The sequence below is a fragment of the Drosophila ananassae genome, chromosome 3L (assembly GCF_017639315.1).
Source record: "Drosophila ananassae strain 14024-0371.13 chromosome 3L, ASM1763931v2, whole genome shotgun sequence".
Taxonomy (NCBI): Eukaryota; Metazoa; Arthropoda; class Insecta; order Diptera; family Drosophilidae; genus Drosophila; species Drosophila ananassae.
In genome coordinates this window covers 16,854,020-16,873,793 of record NC_057929.1, presented here as the reverse complement: position 1 = coordinate 16,873,793, position 19,774 = coordinate 16,854,020, and the positions used below count along the sequence as shown (strand labels likewise).

The 19,774-nt window shown below is 43.4% G+C and overlaps 5 protein-coding genes across 7 annotated transcripts; 3 read left to right on the top strand and 2 right to left on the bottom strand.

Moving 5' to 3' along the window:
- Positions 1 to 168: 168 nt before the first annotated feature.
- Positions 169 to 3,592, bottom strand: LOC6496533 (guanylate kinase-associated protein mars). The gene is made up of 3 exons (XM_001961054.4): positions 1,884 to 3,592; positions 1,748 to 1,819; positions 169 to 1,648 (listed from the first exon to the last, which is right to left on the bottom strand). The coding sequence occupies exons 1-3, from the start codon at positions 3,436 to 3,438 to the stop codon at positions 396 to 398; spliced, it is 2,880 nt and encodes a 959-aa protein (XP_001961090.1). The 5' UTR covers positions 3,439 to 3,592; the 3' UTR covers positions 169 to 395.
- Positions 3,593 to 3,644: 52 nt separating this feature from the next.
- On the top strand, positions 3,645 to 7,784 carry LOC6494044 (growth factor receptor-bound protein 2). Its single transcript, XM_032450361.1, has 6 exons — positions 3,645 to 3,718; positions 4,134 to 4,418; positions 6,663 to 6,760; positions 6,816 to 6,935; positions 6,996 to 7,161; positions 7,365 to 7,784. The coding sequence occupies exons 2-6, from the start codon at positions 4,341 to 4,343 to the stop codon at positions 7,536 to 7,538; spliced, it is 636 nt and encodes a 211-aa protein (XP_032306252.1). The 5' UTR covers positions 3,645 to 3,718; positions 4,134 to 4,340; the 3' UTR covers positions 7,539 to 7,784.
- A 1,702-nt stretch (positions 7,785 to 9,486) lies between these two features.
- LOC6494045 (cholinephosphotransferase 1) lies at positions 9,487 to 17,016 on the top strand. Of its 3 annotated transcripts, none has more exons than XM_014907117.3 (6): positions 9,487 to 10,138; positions 11,824 to 12,064; positions 12,126 to 12,284; positions 14,604 to 14,735; positions 15,505 to 15,663; positions 15,723 to 17,016. In XM_014907117.3, exons 1-6 carry the CDS (start codon positions 9,924 to 9,926, stop codon positions 16,071 to 16,073), a joined length of 1,257 nt encoding a protein of 418 aa, XP_014762603.1. In that variant the 5' UTR covers positions 9,487 to 9,923; the 3' UTR covers positions 16,074 to 17,016. The 3 variants fall into 3 exon arrangements, with proteins under 3 accessions (XP_014762603.1, XP_014762602.1, XP_001961088.2); XM_014907116.3 differs by lacking the exon at positions 14,604 to 14,735 and adding an exon at positions 13,755 to 13,886; XM_001961052.4 differs by lacking the exon at positions 14,604 to 14,735 and adding an exon at positions 12,795 to 12,926.
- On the bottom strand, positions 16,996 to 18,097 carry LOC6507963 (histone H3-like centromeric protein cid). The gene has a single exon (XM_001961051.4). The coding sequence runs from the start codon at positions 17,967 to 17,969 to the stop codon at positions 17,169 to 17,171; it is 801 nt and encodes a 266-aa protein (XP_001961087.1). The 5' UTR covers positions 17,970 to 18,097; the 3' UTR covers positions 16,996 to 17,168.
- A 19-nt stretch (positions 18,098 to 18,116) lies between these two features.
- LOC6494046 (protein CLP1 homolog) lies at positions 18,117 to 19,733 on the top strand. Its single transcript, XM_001961050.4, has 4 exons — positions 18,117 to 18,311; positions 18,363 to 18,915; positions 18,971 to 19,478; positions 19,539 to 19,733. Exons 1-4 carry the CDS (start codon positions 18,213 to 18,215, stop codon positions 19,654 to 19,656), a joined length of 1,278 nt encoding a protein of 425 aa, XP_001961086.1. The 5' UTR covers positions 18,117 to 18,212; the 3' UTR covers positions 19,657 to 19,733.
- Positions 19,734 to 19,774: the final 41 nt, after the last annotated feature.

Sequence of the window (19,774 nt, the reverse complement as noted above, 5' to 3'; positions counted from 1 at the left end):
TTATGAATGTAATTTTAATTTTAAAAATTATTAAAATGTAATTTCAATAAAAATCGGAAGTTTATATTGAAAATATGGTGAATTCACAAATAAATCTGTCCTTAGTGCTGGAAAGCGCTGAAAAAGGACCGCCCTAGTCTGTATTCAAAAACAGCCTTTATTATCGAATTTTTAAATTGTTATCAATAATATTAATGCATTTTTATTTTAATATCAAACCATTTAAAAAAATCCCGATTCATTATGTAAGCTCTTTCAGCATATCAGCTTCCAGGTGCAGTTTGGGATTAATAATTTACTACAATCTAACACAACTGGAAATTATAATTTTCTTAACAAACAATCCAAAACTAAAAAAGTATAAACACATGAAATTTAAATTTTTAACACAAAAACTACATAAACTCGGATGAGGGTCGCAGATGCACTCTTCGGTTGCGCAGCGTATATGATCGCGGAGTTCGTCCGTTTTCTCCCGCGGATGCCGTAGAATCCTCGCCAGATTCGTTTCTCTTTTCAAGGGATCGTCGCTCCTCCAGCGACATGTCCTCTTCGCAGTCCTCCAGCTTGTCGATGCCACCGTCGCTGATGTTGCCCTCATCATAGGTGAACTCGAAGCGGCGAACCTTCTTCTTGGCACTGAATATGACTCCTCGATTTTGGCGCTTCAGAGTGCCGGGTGTTTTTAAAATGGAGGCGCGTGGCCTTGGTGGTGTTTTATTGGCCACATTTTGCTCCGCAGCCGCAATCAGCGCCGTCTTTAGTAGAGCGTTGGGAGCGATAGAGGTACGTCCCTCGCCAGTGGACATACGGATGACCGTGCGAGCCGGGGAGAAGGATTTTCGATCGCGTACCACAAACACTCGAGAACTGCGACGCTTAGGTGTGGATGGGGCATTACTGGTCTCCTGCACTTCCTCCACTTTAGTTTTCTTCATGTCGGCGTGGGCCTTGCGAAGGAACTGCTGCAAGCTGCTAGAGGGTTTGGCTTTCGATTTGATCTTCATGTTGCGCGTTAGTTTCGGTTTTGCCTTGGGTTCCGGCTTTGCTTCCTTCACTTCCTCGACAACTGCATCAGGGTCGATCCAGTCGTTTGCCTTCCAATGGTTGAGATTATCGAATCGCTTGTCAACGTTCTCGCTCTGGAGACGCAACATGTCCCACCATCCCTCCAAGTCCTCGGGCTGGACTGGCTTGGTGTCCTCGCTGCCGTCATCCGGCTTTCGGTTCTTTCCTGTGGCGCCCTCCTCGCAGCGATCGATCAGTCCGCTAAACTGCATCATCTTCTTACTAGTCAGTAGTCGGGTCTGGCCAATGGTCACGTTAATCATGTCCATGCCACCCGTCTCCATCAATCTAGTTTCATTTTCCCGGCTATAAGCCTCCCATTCACTGCAGAGCGAATGCAGCCTCTTGACCTCGTTTTCCAGCTGCAAACGGAAGTACAGCACGGACTCGATGGCCCTCCGGACTTCCACTGGCGCATCCTCGTCGGGCAGGTACATGCTATTCCGCTTTTCACGTTCGCTGCGGGAGTTCACCTTGCCTCGCGAAACGCTAACAAACGGGCTCAGATAGTTGGGCAACGAATCGCGACGTGGCGGAGTCTTCTCCATCGCAGGCACTAGAGTGGAATCTACAGAGTCTCCTGAGGAACAAATAATTTTGAGATATTTTTAGATTTCATTAAAAAAAGGCTGTTGATTTTGAGATGTTGAGAAGAAAACTAAAAGTATCATATACACACCCAATTTATTCTGGGATTTCAATATTAAAGTACTGTCCGCCGCCGACTCAGCTGCTGGTTGATCTTCCTGAACTGAAATGGATTAAAATAGTAAGTTAATATCATAATGTATCTATGAAACCTCTAATCCCCTTACTCATTTGCGGAAGTGGATCCAAAATTAGAGAATCCTCCAACGGCGTGTTAGCCACTGAGTAACGTGTAAAGTCGAACTTTTTCTTGGCGGCTGGCAGTGGCTTCTGAACTGCCTCCTCCGCTGGAAGCAACTGCCTCTTTGCCGAATTCTCTCCTTCGCTTTTGGCCGGAGCCAGGGGACTCAAAGAAGTCAAGTCCCCAAACGCCGCCTCAAGACTGGCGTTGCCATTATGCGTCCTAAACTGTGTGGAAGTATTCTGAGCCAGGAAGGGATTGTCGCCATGGTGGTCCTCTAGCGGAGTGTTGGGGGGTAATTCAACGGTTGCTGCCTCAATCAGTTCCGACTTGAGGTCGGGCATTAGGCGCGCTTTCTTTTGAAGATTCATGTAGGATTTCTTTTCAACGCCGGCCTTCATCCTCGTGGACTTATTGACTGCCATATGCTTTGTCGCAGCTGAATCCTTGAATTTCGAAGCTGCCCCTCCACCTCCACGAATGGGCTGTGGTTTTGTGATTTTGGCGCCCCTTACTTCCGCAACTCTGTTTACTGCGGGCCTTTCAAACGGCTGGTTCCTTACGTTGGCCAGCTTTGGAGCGGGCGCTGGAGCATTTAACGCTGAAGGTGCTTGGGACTTGATCCGCAAGGCGGACGGAGGTCGCGGTCTAACTATGGCGGGTCTAGCTGGCATCGGCTTGGGAATCGTGGTGCGTACTGCAGTCCCCGATGGCACTCTGGGTCGCAAAGTGTTGGTGGGAGGCCTTACAGATGTAGGTTTGAGTGGCTGTTTGGCCAAAGATTGTGGTTTGGCTGCAAAACCAACTGGCTGACGCAAAGCGGGAGTTTTTGAAAGCTGTTGGGCTGACGGTTTGCTGGAAGGAGTGGGTATAGTAGTCTTGGGCCTGCTTCCTGCCGTTGTGGCAACTCTTTGGGTTCTTATAGGTTCCAATCTCACTGCACTGGGCTCCTTGGCTTTGCCTTTAGTTGTGGGATTGGCAATAACATATATGGAGGCTCGCTTTGGAGGCACAAAAACAGGGGGATCCTTTTTGCCCTCCGCCTCGGGGTGAGCTGCGACGCTTTTGGGTGCCTGGAATGCTTTCGATTGGTGAAATGTAGTTGTCTGATTGGCGGCTGTGGCAGAGATAGCCCCTCGACGCGCCTGGATCTGCTGTTTGCGTTCCTCCTTCCTGGTATTTTTCCATTGCATGAATCGCTGGAGGAACTGCTGGTGTCGGGCTGTTTTGGTAGTCCCCGGCAACTCCTTCTGGACTGGTTCAGTGCAGATTGGCTGCTGTGGCACCTTTTGCTCCGCCTCCTCGCTCTTCTCCTGCTTGGGCACCAGGTTCTCCTTGACCTCCACTATTTGTGGCGACGGCGGAGGCGGTTGCTTGGCCTTGATTGGAGTGGGACTAATGCTGATGATGCGATTGCTATGGAATACATCCTCGCGCTGCTTGGCGCGCGCCGCCCGCTGCCGTTCCCGATTTGACTGGCAGTGATTGCGCGGGCTCAGGGCCAGCGACTGCTCCTTGTACAGTTCCTTGTAACGCTGCATCTTGCCGGAAGCTACTCCAATGAGGCACTACAGAGCTGCTGCAATTACTCGTACCCGTTAGTGGGCTGGGGACACTCTTATTTTTTTGAAAATGGCGAAGCGTTGGACGCGCTCGGTGTATTGAAATTTTGAGGCGTTTGAAGCGTCAGTGCCAGTGTTGGGAAATCAGTTAATAATCGATAGGCCAGCGTCTAGACGATACTCGTCTCTAGCAGCTGAATTTACTGCGTTTCCCAACACTTATTGAGAAAAAAAATAACACTCTTGGTGTGTGTTGGAGGTTTGTCTTAATCGCTAATATTAATTGTTCCGGCGAAATTGTAAATTTTAATTTTAAAGCGGTATTATCTTTATGGACTAGCGTGTGTGTTTTAGCATGGAATAGTACTTTGTTTCCCAGTAATTTTAAAACAAACAACAACGTCACCGCGGCAGCATTGCCAGCAGCACACACGCCCACCCGCCATTTTGAGAGTGATAGAGAGAGAGAGAGAGAGCGGCTGGGAATTTTGGAGAAGGCCAGATCTGGTAACACTGCTCTCTGCCTGGGCAAGTCGTCGGTGTATTTTTAATTCGTCGCTTCCTCGCCCAAGTTCCAGAATTTCGGTCAGAAAATCGCGTCGCGCCGTGGAATTCACGAGTTATTGTTTATATAATGCGGCTAAACTAATAGCGCATCGTTTATACATTCACAGCACCACTAGAGCGGGTATAGCCACCGAGAATCGCAACCTGCCGTGTATGCCGAATGCGCGCGTGTGTGTGTGTGTGTGAGGTGCAACAAGGCTGACAAAAAAAAAAAATTAAAAACCAGAATAGCAATAGAAATATATACTAATCTAAACTAAACTTAAGTTAAACGCAATCATCTGGAATTACGCACAAAAAACAGCTGCCAAAAGATGGAAGCAATCGCCAAGCACGACTTCTCAGCGACTGCCGACGACGAGCTGAGTTTTCGCAAAACTCAGACCCTAAAGGTGAGTGAGCCTTCAAAATCGGCAGATTTATTCAGTGGGGGGAGTGGCAGGACGAGTATGCATGCATAATTCGCTATATAACTCCCCGCCCTGGTCCAGGTCGTTGCCTTAACCCACATACCAAGTCGGCAAGTCGGAGGGCTAGAATCGGTTCAAAGGTGCATGCATTCCCAGGTAGAGTCTCGAAAGGATTACCACCACGATGACTCATGCACCGAAGCACAAATACTCTCTAATAGCTGTATTATTCATTCGAGATTAGAGACTTATTCATACTTCTAATGAGTGTTTTCAGAGCGGAAGTCATCTATATCCTAGTTTTGTGGGAAAATATGTACATATGCAAGTGGCAGGCAGGCAGGCTGGCTGGCAGGCAGCAGACCCTTTGTTTTGGCCAGCGAATTTTCCGGTTTCTTGTTGCCAGTGCCCCCTCCCCCGATACTCGAGCCGCCCTAGCTAGCCCTGTATTGTAAGCTGATTTTCGTTGTATTGCTGTGGCTGCAGTTGCTTCTTCTGGCTGGTACTGTCTACCTTGTCGTAGGTTAGTCACAGCAGGAACCCAGGGCCCTGTGCCAGCCAGCTACTGGTACTGATTGATGGTGTCAATGACTCGCCAAAGAAGCTTTCTTCTCTTCATTCTCCTTATCGGCGGCTACCAGAAGGTCAAGTCAGAAGAGTGTGCATTGCTCCTGTCCACAAAGGCTTATCAGTCGGTAAACAACTGATAGATAATAGTGCCTCCCGGGATGGAGAAAACAGATACAGATACACAACCTCACAGATACAAAGATAGATTGCCTTGTGAATCATCATACATTTTCAGAATCCACAAAACTGGTTTCTGAAAATCATTTAATTTCCATTCGAAGTGGAATTCGGTTAGAAGTGCCACAAAGCCACGTTCTATCTACTTTCGCTTGCCCCGCAAAACAATGAAAACCAATTACATAAGCATAGTACACAAAACAAAAATACAAAACAATATGATAATAACAATCATGGAAACTACAGACGTGCCTGAAAATACTTAGAACTTAAATACTTATCCCTAGACTGGCAAACTGGCGAACTGGCGAGAAAAATGTTGAATTCCTAGGCATGCTATTGCTCTGCTTTGCTCTTTTCTAATGTATTCAATGAATGAAAACTGAAAATAGTCTAAAAATAAAATAAATATGCCATGAACAGTGTGTGTCGGGTGGGTGACAGATGCGGGCCTGGTTATTGGGACATGGGGGGGTGGATTAGAACTATAGAACTATATGGCTATACGGCTATAGAGCGGAGGCAATTAGTCTCGACTCGGCTGGGCCCTGTTTGCCGCCAACTGGAAAGCAATAATTGACTTTTACATAAGCTATACCCCCTTTGGGAGGTGCTAAATTGTCAAAATAATACTCCCAACCACTGGCAGGCGATAGTATTTATGATTTTTTGTTAAAAATAGATAAATGAACACATCTATAACAAGGAATTATTGTTCAAAAAAAGGGTTTAGGTCATGACTCAGTGGGATTTCATATTTCCAGTTAAGGGGGGGCTCTTGTAATCCTATGGAATGTAGCTGTGAGTCACTCTGTTGCGTGGGCCTAGTCCCCTGACCTTTGCGGGGGAATCAGAAAAGCAAACAGTAGCGCAAAAAAATAATAATAAAGCTCTCTGACATTGGCAACCAAGCCAAGCCAAGCCACCTTAAAGTATGGGAATTCCCTGGCTCAGATATACAATTTTCAATACTGACTGGCCTGGGCCATTGAAATGAAATCAAATGAAGGTGTCGGGTGCTGCGATTACGTAGCCCCATGAGTTGTGTCACTGGCATGCGAAATGCCAGAAAGAGCCACAAAAGTGAAATTTCGAGCCGCGTTTCACTTAACATTCTTATCACATGTCGGCCATAATGCCGCCTGTTTATTTTTAGAGGGGAACCTCTATGAGATATGAGAATAGTTCAGAGAGAGATAATGGAAGTGTTTCTCCTTCCAGGGCACATAAGCCTATCTTCACTGATTGCTCGCTGACACACTTTGTTTGGGATTTCAATTGAAAATTGTTTATCGAAAATGGATTCCAGAGAAGCACCCCCCTTTATCTCTGTCGCTGCGATAATAAAAGGGGTGTGGCATTTAAAAAAACACTTGGGGGTCGGATAACTCAGTTCATTGGAATTAGTCTGCCACTCTGCCAATTGATTACTATTTTAATTACACAAGAAAATCACTTAAAACGATGTTTTTCTTTCAGATATTAAATATGGAAGATGACTCGAACTGGTATCGTGCCGAGCTGGACGGAAAGGAGGGTCTCATACCCAGCAATTACATAGAAATGAAAAATCACGAGTAATTATTTAATTAAAATATATATTTAATTTTATGCAAATATAATAATTCCTAGTTGGTACTACGGTCGCATCACACGTGCAGATGCCGAGAAACTGCTGTCGAACAAACACGAAGGAGCCTTCTTGATCCGCATCAGTGAGTCCAGTCCCGGCGATTTCTCCTTATCAGTCAAGTAAGTCATTAAAATATAATCTATAATCCTTACTAATATCTCTATCTCTCTGTCCTGCAGATGCCCGGATGGTGTTCAACATTTCAAGGTTCTGCGCGATGCCCAAAGCAAGTTCTTCCTCTGGGTGGTGAAGTTCAACTCCCTCAACGAACTGGTCGAATATCATCGGACGGCGAGCGTGTCTCGGTCGCAGGATGTCAAATTGCGTGATATGATACCTGAAGAGGTGCGTTCTCACTTCTCCCCACGCTGAGGGTGATAAAAATTTCATCTAAAAATGAATATTTCGCGCAAAACTCATTGAGGTCATCAATGCTAACGCGCCCAACACGCCCACACCCACGCCCACTCCCATCCAAACGATAAACAAACGTGGCCAAATTATATATTCATGTATTCAAACCATTTCTCTCTTATTCTATGTTGCAGATGCTTGTGCAGGCGTTGTACGATTTTGTGCCACAGGAATCCGGCGAATTGGACTTTAGACGCGGCGATGTCATCACAGTCACAGATCGCTCCGATGAGAACTGGTGGAACGGCGAGATCGGCAATAGGAAAGGAATCTTCCCAGCAACTTATGTGACGCCATATCATTCATAATAAGATAACATCTAAGGAGGGAAGCCACTCCACACTCCACACCCCCTACACCGCAAAATCTCTCCCAAAACTACACACACAACAATAATAATTAGGCAGCATCCGATGAAAAACTAAAAAAAAACACACAAATTTTAAATATTTATATACAAACATGACATCAATTCTGTAGACAGCAACGTATACAACTCTAAGCATATAAGTTGAGAATGCATTTTTTACGTTTTGACGTGATTTTGATAAAAACAAGAATTACAAGAATTACCAGAAAGAACCACATTACAGAGCCGTTTTATAGCCACATCCACTTACACTCTAAACAATAATTGTAGACTCATTTGTGCGCCTATAGCTGCAGCCCAATACCTAAACTGTAACTATAGGCACTTGCAAATGGATCTATATACGAGATGGCACTATTATTATTATTGTAAACAAGCGGATTTTTGATATAAATATATAATTTAAGAGAATAATTGTCCTGTGCTTCGAAACGAGTATTGATTGCTCTTTAGTTTATGTTTAATGTTTTTTAGAAGCGCGCGAGAAGCACTTATATTATTACGAATAACAAATTACCAACCAACCTATTGCTTAAATTGAAAAAAAAAAAAAAAATTGATAGAGAAACAACACAAATTCACTATGAAATGAAAACATTTGCCTAAATGTCTCAAAGCTGAAGACAATTAAAACAAAATTTACATTTATATTATATTATTATCGTGAATGCCTACCACATAAATTAAATTAATTTTTGCATCGCTGGTTACTATATATATATATACATACATACGCACGCATCTCTAATTAAATATGTATATCCATAATGCAGAAAAAAAAAAACAAAAAAAAAATGCAATGATATTAGGCCTAGACCATGCACTCTTGCGGCGATTATGTGAAAAATTTTGTTCCCTCATTTGTCAAAAAAAAAACTTAGTCGCTTAGTAGCTTCCTGTTTTTCTGTTTCTGTTTTTGCCATTATGTGTATCCTTCTGACCATCCAACCACCCAACCCCCAAGGATAAATGAGAAATAAATCATACGAATAATGGGAATCGTTTGTAACAGTGTATAAAGTATAAAGTTTCGACCGGCTGGCTGCTAATATCATACACATTGTGCTATAAATTATACCTACTACTATTTAGAATTGGTTGAGAGCTGTGTAATAACCCTATGTTTCATCACAACTTGTGCGCGATGACAGCGAAACTGAAGTAGTTGTTGCACATTTAAGCATTTTTTCAACTACATAACTAATTATACGCATTAACAAAATGTAATGAGAGTTGCCAATATAAAATAATTTATACGAAACAAAAAAAAAAAACAAAAGAAAACGAAAAATTTTAAGCCTATTTTTTTAATCTATATATATATATTATACATATATCGAACCATATATAATTATCAATTTTCCTAATATCCACCAAAACTAAAAGAGAACGATGACGACGACGATGCCTCATGAAAAGAACACATCAAAAATAACTTTTGATAGGCCATAGTTTACATAAGCCACAATTTACCGGGCTGGCAGCTGGACGCGCGACAGTTTTGTACTTTTTGAGCATATTTTGCTGGCGTTGATTAGGCAAACGAATATTTCTCGGCCCAGAACCAGTAGTAGCCGCATATTTAAACTTAAATTCTAATCGTAACAATAAAGCAGGCAAAATGACAAGGTTTAGATATTAACTGACAAGCGAATACACAAATGAAACATTGCATACGATACATATGTTAAGTTGAGGACGTAGTTTTTTAAGTAAAAAGCAAAAAAAAAACTGATTTATTTAATAAACTATAATATAAATAAATTTGAATTTTTGTGATTTGGCGGTTTTTTTTAACGGTAGCAGCATTGCCAGTTCAAAATAGCGCCCTAGGATGCCCGATAACTTTAATTAGTGTGGCCAGTTTAGCCACTGTTATCGATGACAACTGCCAGTAATCAACAACGTGGCCCGGTCAGTGTTGAACAGCGGCACTAGTCGATTAGAAATAAGCACAGCGCTGCTGCTCGGTCCAATAAGTTAATTTTGCTAAGTAAATATACAAGCACGCTGTCGGCAACCGCGATAAGATACCCCCGTTACCACCCGCAATCAAGTGTTCAGCAAAGTGTTACGGTGGTATCCTTACTTTCGCCAGTATTAAGCTCCACGTGAGGAAAAAAGGCGCTGAAAGAAAAAAAGAAAATCCAAGGAACACACACACATACACAGAAACACAATAAGACACACACACACATTAACACACTCGCAAGGAACACGTACACAAATGCGCGCGATTGAAAAGCGCTAGGTCAGAGGAAAGTGAAAAGCGCGTGCGACAGGCACCCTGGGATTCGGATACCGATTTGACAGCCAAAGCAAAATGATGGTCTACCGGGACAAGCACATCCTCAGCGCCCAGCAGCTGCGGAAGCTGAGCGAACACAAGTATTCCTGCTTCAGTGCCTCGCTGCTGGATCCGCTCCTGCAGCCGTGGTGGAACTGGCTGGTGGCCCAAACACCGCTCTGGCTGGCCCCCAATCTCATCACCATTGTGGGCCTCATCCTGAACGTAGTCACTACTCTAATATTAATCTGGTAAGGCTAAGAGTTAGGAGTAGGAGGAGGATCAGGCGACCCGCTCGATTCGTTTCATAATGCGTAGCTAAACAACTAAACTAATGGGTGGGTGGCAAGGTGGACCGGATACCCATACCCATACTCGTATATATATATGCCTCGGACCCCCCTTTTCAAGTACTTGGACATAAACTATGCCAGCGATAAGATAGCGAGGGCGTCTCGCCACTTTTTCCCCCATTACACTCGCACAACTGAGCGAAATATAAGTAATCGCAATCATCGCCGCTTGTCGTCGTCGTCGTCTTGTGACGCATTGCCGGAGCGGAGGCGTTGCAACTTTAGACGATAAGTAAATAAACAAAGGCAGGCGGCTGGCTAATCTGGCTGGATCAAAAGCTTCAGGTTCTAATATCAAAAGCAGAAGAGGATTGAGGATTCTATGGAAACATGGCACCTGGCTGGGAGCCACTAGTCTAGGGGCATGGGGGTTCAACCAAGTTAACCCCCCGGGGGCACATTTCCATTTTCCAATTGTTTGCCATTCAATTGGACCTTATATATATACCTTTGATTGAATTAGAATAGCAATTTGCATTTCAAATTGATTTTTTATGGGTCTTCCCCCGCCCCCCCCGACTAAAGTCCGCATTTTGGCTACAAATCTCTCTTAAAAACATTCTGTAATTACAAGAATTATTTTTAGAAACATAACTTTCACTCTGGCTGGCGAAGAGAAAACCTTGAATTGCAAATTTTCTGGGCCATGACCAGCTTATAGGTATACTTCTTGTTATTTCTCACTCGGCTGGGGCGTGAAATTCACTAAAATGTGGAAAAATCTACAAGTTATAGTATAACTAAAGAAAAATAAAAGGGGCAAACGGGTCTTAACTATGAATTATTCGTTTTTTGGGGGCATGTGGATGCCCCAATTGGTCAAGCCCACGTGCCTGTTACGGATAATTGCTTGAGAAGAGCCCTGTCGTGTCAATCAAACAGTCCCAAAATGCCACTCACTTGCCCCCAGTTGTGATTCACCTTCGTGGCTGCTCACGTGTCTGGTTATTTTATTTATAGGCAAAAATAAATTCACATATGTATATATTGTAGGATCATCTGTATGTTCATTCACAAAAGCTCAAAGTTTGCTTAAAAGGGGACCGGTTTTTATTTGCACTCCCCGTCGCATTAATATTCTACATTTGTTTGCACTTTTTTCTGTTTCTGTATTTGTTTTAATATTTTTTTTTGGCGAAATACTCAGCTGTCTAGGTCAGTGGGATTCGATAAAGTTTATTGTCAAACGGAACGGGGTTGATGATTCAGCTGGAATCGCGTGCGGCGACTAGTTGTGGCTTTCGGAGATCGTGCTCCAAAATCCCTCCAACCCGGAACCGCAACATCAGCTGATTTTCCAAAAAAAAAAAATGACAGTACTTGCTTATCGGAGCAGCTGCAAAGTAGTGATAATTAAGGCATTCGTTGGGGAACTTTGCCCATCAGGCGATCTTATGTTTCATGACGTCAGATAGAACTCATTGCTTCAGAGAGCTAGACGGATTTCTTGGCTCTCTTATCAACAGAGGCCACTACAAATGTGTTTGAATAACCTCCAGGTTCCTTATCTTCCTCCCAAAATATGTTGGACTTTAGCAAGAATTCCTAGTAACCCCAAGTCTTCTCTTATTCCCTCCCCTTAGCTACAGTCCCAATGGCGTGGAGCCACCCCCGCGCTGGACCTGCTTGCTGTGCGCCCTGGGACTGTTCATCTACCAAAGTCTGGACTCCATTGACGGGAAGCAGGCACGTCGGACGAACACCTCGTCGCCTTTAGGAGAGCTATTCGATCATGGCTGCGACTCCATATCCACCGTGTTCGTGGCCCTGTCAGCCTGTATATCCTGCCAGCTGGGACACTATCCCAACTGGCTCTTCTTCCAGGTAAGTGGAACAGTTTCTTTCCTACCAAAAGAGATTTTAAATAGTCTGGCTTTTCTTTCAGTGCTTCTGTGCTATAGCCCTGTTCTACTGCGCCCACTGGCAGACGTACGTGTCCGGAACGATGCGCTTCGGACGCATCGATGTCACCGAGGCTCAGTTCTCCATCATAGCCATACACCTGGTGTCGGCTGTGCTGGGTCCCGAGTTCTGGCTAACGAAGGTAGGAGTGGTTCCAAGAGGGAGCAGTGATTTAGAGAATTATTAGCCCTAAGAGTAATTTAAGATTCTGTTATTGTTACGTTTATATTAGAGTTTAGAGTTGGCGTTTCGTTGTAGGATGCTTAGGATTAAGCTAGAGATCAGTTGAGTTCTGTTCTGGTCAAGTTTGTATTGAGTTAAGCTTTAAAAAGCCCATTTATTTATAATTTATTCAGCATGGAATACCAAGGGAGGGAAATGTGTAGGTTATTTTAGGGAACACGCAACTCGTCGATCGATAAATAGACATATCATATATGTCACATATGTCTCCAATAAGTTATCTTATGATACTGTAACCCCATGATAGTAATGGTATATGTCTAATACTCTACTTCTATGTACTTAAATTGCGTACTGCGCGCGCTCTTTGCAAACAAACCTGCCGAAACAATGAACATAAATGCCGAAAACACTTAACAAACAAATACACACACCTCCGCACACCACACCACACACAAAACACACACAGATCGGCATTGGCAGCATAGAGCTTTGGTATGGGCCGGCATTCACGACCATTGTGTGCGGTCTCCTCTCCTTAACTTATGTCTTTTCCGTCATTAAGGCCGGTGGTGTTGGCAAGAACGGCTCGACAGTTGCTGTAAGTCTTATAACACACACTCTACACACACACACAACAATACTAAACACACACTATACAGACACACAACAAAAACTATTTTGGCTCCTTCATGAAATTTTTTAAGAAAAGAAAAGGAATCCCTTTCCATTTACTGGCAGTCCTGACTGCGTCCTGACTGATTTTCGAGGAAGGTGCGTGGCGTGAGGATAACCCCCTTAACCCCCTCAATCCCATTCTTTAACCCTCTAAAAAAAAAACAAAAATGCTTGCCTATTTAATTTGTGCCGTTTTTTTATTCTTGTTCATGTGTCTTTGGTTTAAACGGCCCAGCTGCTTAATAATAATGCTTTCTTATATTACTGAAATACTGAAACAAAAAAAGGAAAGACGCGAGCATGCCTTGAATAAAAATATTAAAAAATATATACACCCACAGACAATAACCAAATTATTGGAGGCTGCTGAATGCAATATTTAAGTTAATTATTAGCGATTAGCCCACCATATTTATTCTATGTATTTGCAATGTCCAAGTGTCCAGATTTTAGTTCCTCCCAACTATATACTCTCCTATATGTCTATTGTCTTCCGGTATTGGAGTTATATCTTTTTAACACTACCAGTAATCCTACTATTATTACACTATTATGTATTTTCCACCTAAGGATAGATCGTAAGTACGCATTGGAAGGGTATTCATTGTCGAATATTCACTATCTCCGACTCTGAGTATCATTCGAACGAGTTTTTCTTTCGAAATTGATTCAAAAAATGATAATACCATCCCTTTTGAATGTAGAATATTCTAAATTTTATTGTTTTCTTGCAATCTTTCATCTTTACTAGATACCAGTCGTGGGCCTTTCATGGAATTATACAATATTAATATTTATCACATTCGGTTATACATTGAATATAATCAATTTCTTAAAAATGTTTACTGAAGGCGGCAGTGGCAAAAACGGCTCTTCAGTTGCTGTAAGCATTGCACCCTTCTCTCTAGCGAGACGGAATTTTATCAAAAAAAAAAATCTATAAAAAATAAAATAATATATATATGAGAGAAATGATTAAAAACAATACCAGACTAACTAACGTAGCCCCAGCCATAACATCTCTAATCTAGTCTCCCTGGTCTGCTTTTGGTTTCAAATACTAATAATATCGGTTTTTGCATTTAACTTTTTCCTTTGCCTTGGATTTGGATTTGAATTTGAATATGAATTTGAATTTGAATTTCAAGTTGAATTTGGTTTGCAGTTTTTGGGTGAAGGGCTCTGGAATTTGGTTTGGGCCTCTCTCTATAGCTAATTCGACTAATCTAATCGACTAACTAACTTATCATTGGAATGGTGCCCCCATTGGAATGGAAGCATGCTGCGGCTTGGGTATTACTATTTTTAGTTTAATACTTAATTGGGTTTAATTTTAGTTTAATCATTTAACGGAGAGGCATCATGGTTCTTATCTTTAATTTAATAACTCTGCACGCCAAAGCTCATTTTAAGTATTTTATAATCTAAGTATTTCTTGGCAACATTAGAGCGTAGTAGACTTTCTTTTAAGTTTTTAAGCCGCACCTTGATTGATGAATTAAATTTAAAACAAAAATTATAATGCGCGCTGTTCTTTTCTTTTCGTTTTGAAAAACATTAAATCACACGATATATGAAAAATAATATCTGACATTACCAGCTACCGTACTTCGACTGTGAGACTCGATTTTTGCCAATTTATGTGGCCTGCGGAATTGATTCGATTCTAGCCGTGCGCTACTCGAAATGCATTCTGACCGAGGGTTGTGGCAAGAACGGATCATCGGTTGCTGTAAGAATAACAACTCCTTGTCCGAGATACTCTTGTCCTTGTCCTGGTGTGCAGTGCGTTTTCAAAACTAGTCTATAAAATATTTTCAAAAATTATAATAATTATTAAATGATAATTGGATTTATTTTCGTTTTAAACGCACTGTAGTCCTGAGAGATCTGAGAGCCCGAAACGTTGCCTTTATTTACGTTCAGTAATGCTATGTTTATCCGGATCCATGTGCACGTCCAATGGTTGTTGGAATCCTAGCTTTTAAGAATGCTTTGTTACTTTCTTTGGCTTGTCGGCATGTCGTTTTGTATTCGCTTGTTTTGGTAATTGGCTTTTATATACTCTGACTCTGACTTACATATGCATTTTGAAACCAGCCCACAACCTCACCACCCCAAAAACCAACCCACCCACCCACACACCCGCCCAATATAGCGCTAGACCATGTAAATAAAAAAAAAAACATGTAATAAACCAAAAGCCGCTGCCCCACTCGAGATGAGCCTCGGATGGGGCAATGGCCTGTGTACCCTAAAAACACCCAAAAAGCCAAAAGAATTTTTGTTCTCTCTCTTCTCTGTGCACTCGAACAGTTGTGACCTTTGCAAAATGTGCCGTACTATACACTATAATTGACTAACCAATAGCCTTCAGTTGAAAGTTCAAAGTCCAAAGAGCACATCGCCGCCAAACGGTGACACTTTGCAAGATTGCAACGAGCTTCACTGAACCCGCCCGACTAATTGAATTTTTTCTTCGTGTGTTTGTGTGGATGTAGGGAACTAGTGTGCTGTCACCCAGCATACCGCTGACCTTGGTGGTGCTACCGGCTCTGATGATCGCCCAGAAGTCGCCGCAGAACATCTTTACGGAGCACGCGTCGGTGTACATCATGGCCTTCGGCATGGTGGCCGCTAAGGTCACCAACAAGTTGGTGGTAAGTTACTATTGGTGGTCATGTCTAAAGCTTTTTAAAAACCTTTCCTTCCCCCACAGATCGCGCACATGACTAAGTCGGAAATGGAGTATCTGGACTGGTCCCTGCTGGGCCCATCGCTGCTGTTCCTCAATCAGTACTTCAACTGCATCGTGCCAGAGATCTGGCTGCTGTGGTTCACCCTGATCTGGGGCACACAGGATCTGTTGCGCTACTGCGCCCAGGTATGCCTCGAGATCTGCCAGCACCTGCGCATCGATCTCTTCCGCATACCGTACGCGCCGAAGGGAGCTGCAGCATCATCCTCCCATCCGGCCACCGCCTCCGTCAGCAGTCAGAGCAACTTTGGTAGCAGTGCGGACAAGAACGGCGGCACCACCCATCGAAAGTCGAAGAGCAAACCGCACTAGGTGGTTTCCTTCCGCACTATTTAAACTAGAATTTTCATTTTACAATTTAACGTCGTTAGAAATGATGGGGGATACTCGTTGGAGGAGCGCAGGCAGGCGGGCGGGCGGAGCTGGCAAGAAATACAAAAAAACAAAAAACTGTTAACACAACCCAACAAAATTTACCGTCAATGAAGAAACCAACAAATAATTATTGAAAACCATTAGAAAAAGGAAAAAAGAGCAAAGGATTGCTCGTTCGTTTTAAGATTTAGATTCCTACACACACTTGTTGTAGCAAAATACGAGAATGGCTAGAAGAGGGCTGCAGGGCTGCAGGGAGAATGATACAAGTCGGTGGCAGACTCCGATATCAATTAAATGGCTAAAATATATACACATAAATATATTTTGTATAATTGTGTAAGTTGTAATAAATCTAGATTGCAGTATTTTTACTGTGCTAATTTAAAAACTTGTGCAAAAATGCCAAAACAGAAAAAAAAAGAAAGAAAGAAAGTAAGCCCAGCAATAGAAAATACGTTTTTGGCGCTAGGAAGCTCAACTTTACGTTTAAGTTACAAGACTTATTGGCTAAAAATAGAAATGAAATGACAAGAGAAAATAGCCAGAAATGGAATTTTCAGTTTAGCCCGTTTATTAATTCGTGTTACTCGTATTTAGTGCTTAGTTTGCTACTCATCGGGCGTTTGTTAGCCGCGACATTCTTAATGGTGACTCATTTCAAAAAGCGCATTACCTATCCTGACCATAGGGCCATAATTAATTTGGTGCGACTATGCATCCTAGGTGGAGACAAAGACCTACGTATATTGTATATCTGGCTCGCCCAACCACTTTATAGTTAAACTATTATGAATTATGTTTTATGTTGTACAAGACGAAAATGAAGACAAAACTGCAGAATAAAAACGATCTAAACTAATTGTTTGATACATTTTAACGATCATCTTTATCTTTATATACTTTTTAAAATCTTACAAAAATCAATGGTAACATTTTACAGGGTAAATGGAACAAAAACTTAACTAATATGCAATATCAATGTCGAAGAATTCTTAATTAACTTTTAAATATTTAAATATAACATTAACATTAATTACGCCTCAAGTTGTCGCAAATATAGCCCATCAATACCATGTCCCGCACATCTAGGGTTACGCGCCCACGATGCAGAGTCAGGTAGTACGCATCCTGAAGCCGCTGGGTCATGTAGATCTCCGAGGAGGATTGCAACGCCTCTAGGGCACCGGCGGTTATTTTAAACGGCTGATGAGCTCCTTCTGAGTACAGTAATTCCCTTACAAGGCGCGAAAATGGTAGCCGGGGTATCAAATTGCCGGTAAACATCTGCAGGTTGCGAATCTCTCTCTGCATTCTCGCCTCCCGATTCAGAGGCCTTCTCCCTTTCCGCCGGCCGGCACCGGCTGTTTGAGCGCTCCGTTGAAGCGGTTGTGCGGTTGGTCTTCCCTGAGGTGGCTGGGGAGCTGCTGATCTCCTCTGAGGCGTTTGAGGTCCTGCCCGCCTCTGAGGTGACTCTGCTGCTGAACTTACTTGAGACGATTGCGGAGCTATTCCTCTGAGGGACGTCCGTGATCTGGTTGACGGCGACTGATTTTCTTCATCCTCCTCCTCCTCCTCGGATGTGCTTTGATTGGCGGCCAATCTTTTGCGAGTAGCGGAGGTGTCTTTGCGGAGCGTTGAGCAGCGCCGATTGCTGACATCCTGTAAATTTAGGCGACTCGTCGTGAACTCCAAGCCGTAGTCTGTGGCATCATCGTTATCAGGCGAGCGGAACGCACTTTCATCGTCCGAGTGCTCGGAGTCAGTATCTTCTCGTGAGGGCTGTGGAGCTGCGGCACGTTTACGTTCACCTCGCTTTGGTGGGGGTCTCATATTTTTTTCTAATTGGTATAATTCTTCAAATCTCAAAATTAACCAACAGAAAAATTTTAGTTCGACGCGTCCCGCTTTTTTTATCAGTGTGACCAGACCCTCAAGATACGCTATAGCGCATCCTTAAACACTGTCTCGCCAGCTGATTAGTGATAATTACACAACACTAGTAATTGTTTACATTTGCTAAATCGTAGACTTGTGAAATTTAAAACAAAAACAGAGTGTTAAGACGCCAAAGAAATGTCGGAAGAACTCAGTCATGGCAAGGACTACACTCTGGAGTCCGACTCTGAGCTGCGCTTCGAGATCGAACAAAAGGATGCCAAAGTTTTGGTCACCGTAGGTTTTATTCCACAACCACTTACAAATTATTAAAATACTTTATTTTAGTTGATCAGCGGATTTGCTGAGCTCTTTGGCACAGAGCTGGTAAAGAAAAAGAAGTACGAGTTCGGCGTGGGCGCCAAGGTGGCCATTTTCACATATCAGGGATGCGTGCTCCACGTTTCTGGCAAAATGGATGTCTGCTATATTTCCAAGGAGACGCCGATGGTCCAGTACTTGAACTGCCATGCTGCCCTGGAACAATTCCGTACAGATGCCGAGGACAAGGACCAACGTGGTCCTGTAGCCATGGTCGTGGGACCCATGGACGTGGGAAAGAGTACCTTATGCCGCATTTTACTCAACTATGCGGTGCGTGTCGGACGTCGACCCCTCTATGCTGACTTGGACGTGGGCCAGGGTGCCATTGCTATATCGGGAAACGTGGCCACAATCCTCATCGAGCGGCCAGCTAGTGTGGAAGATGGCTTTCCAAAGACAGCGCCACTCGTCTACCACTTTGGACACAAATCGCCCGGCGGCAACAGTGTCCTCTACAACTCGGTCGTCTCAAAAATGGCTGAGGTAACGCTGCAGTCGCTGAATAGCAATAAAAGAAGTGAGTTTTATAACATTTTCCATTAACTTTACATTTCATTATCCACATTTTGCAGCAAAAAGCTCTGGCATCATTATCAATACCTGCGGCTGGGTCAAGGGCTCTGGCTACGCGCATCTCCTGCATGCTGCCCAGGCCTACGGGGCTTGTGCCATCTTTGTTCTGGATCAGGAGCGTCTTTACAATGAGCTCTTAAGGGACGTACCCCAGGGCGTGAATGTGGTGTTGCTGCCGAAAAGCGGAGGTGTTGTGGAGCGCAGTAAGGAGCTGAGACACGAGTCGCGGGATCTGCGCATGAAAGAGTACTTTTACGGAAATCCACGGGCCCCATTCTATCCGTTCAGCTTCGAGGTGAAGTTCCAGGACCTTCGGCTTTACAAGATTGGAGCTCCGCCACTGCCAGATTCCTGCATGCCCATCGGCATGAAGGCCGAAGACAACAAGACCAAGGTGGTGGCAGTTACACCCACGCCCGCCCTCATTCACCATATCCTGGCACTTAGCTTTGCAGAATCCGTGGAGGACGATGTAATTGGCTCCAATGTAGCCGGCTTTTGCTGCGTGTATGTTAAAAGTGATCTCAAGTAATAACTTATTTTAATCATTCATTTTTTAATCCACAGAACCGAGGTAGACATGGAGAGACAAGCTGTCATGGTTCTTTCGCCCCAACCACGACCTCTGCCCCCGAATTCCCTGCTTCTGTGGTCGGAGCTGCAATTCATGGACAATCATACCTAGTTTTTAGAATAAACGTATTTGTAGTTTACATTTTTTATTTTAATTAAAGCTTTTAATTGAAGTCATTTTCAAATTCTGGTTTTGATAGCAACCTGAGGGCAAACTCGAATGAAAATCA

Excerpts from the sequence above, each read along its gene's own strand:
- LOC6496533 (XM_001961054.4), bottom strand. The coding sequence starts at position 3,438 with ATGCAGCGTTACAAGGAACTGTACAAGGAGCAGTCGCTGGCCCTGAGC. Across the intron at positions 1,820-1,883 it reads GGATCCACTTCCGCAAATGA|TTCAGGAAGATCAACCAGCA; the intron begins GTAAGGGGATTA and ends AATCCATTTCAG. Across the intron at positions 1,649-1,747 it reads GAAATCCCAGAATAAATTGG|GAGACTCTGTAGATTCCACT; the intron begins GTGTGTATATGA and ends TTTGTTCCTCAG.
- LOC6494044 (XM_032450361.1), top strand. The coding sequence starts at position 4,341 with ATGGAAGCAATCGCCAAGCACGACTTCTCAGCGACTGCCGACGACGAG. Across the intron at positions 4,419-6,662 it reads GCAAAACTCAGACCCTAAAG|ATATTAAATATGGAAGATGA; the intron begins GTGAGTGAGCCT and ends TTTTTCTTTCAG. Across the intron at positions 6,936-6,995 it reads GATTTCTCCTTATCAGTCAA|ATGCCCGGATGGTGTTCAAC; the intron begins GTAAGTCATTAA and ends TCTGTCCTGCAG.
- LOC6494045 (XM_014907117.3), top strand. The coding sequence starts at position 9,924 with ATGATGGTCTACCGGGACAAGCACATCCTCAGCGCCCAGCAGCTGCGG. Across the intron at positions 10,139-11,823 it reads ACTACTCTAATATTAATCTG|CTACAGTCCCAATGGCGTGG; the intron begins GTAAGGCTAAGA and ends CCCTCCCCTTAG. Across the intron at positions 15,664-15,722 it reads AGGTCACCAACAAGTTGGTG|ATCGCGCACATGACTAAGTC; the intron begins GTAAGTTACTAT and ends CTTCCCCCACAG.
- LOC6507963 (XM_001961051.4), bottom strand. The coding sequence starts at position 17,969 with ATGAGACCCCCACCAAAGCGAGGTGAACGTAAACGTGCCGCAGCTCCA.
- LOC6494046 (XM_001961050.4), top strand. The coding sequence starts at position 18,213 with ATGTCGGAAGAACTCAGTCATGGCAAGGACTACACTCTGGAGTCCGAC. Across the intron at positions 18,312-18,362 it reads ATGCCAAAGTTTTGGTCACC|TTGATCAGCGGATTTGCTGA; the intron begins GTAGGTTTTATT and ends ACTTTATTTTAG. Across the intron at positions 19,479-19,538 it reads GTAGCCGGCTTTTGCTGCGT|AACCGAGGTAGACATGGAGA; the intron begins GTATGTTAAAAG and ends TTTAATCCACAG.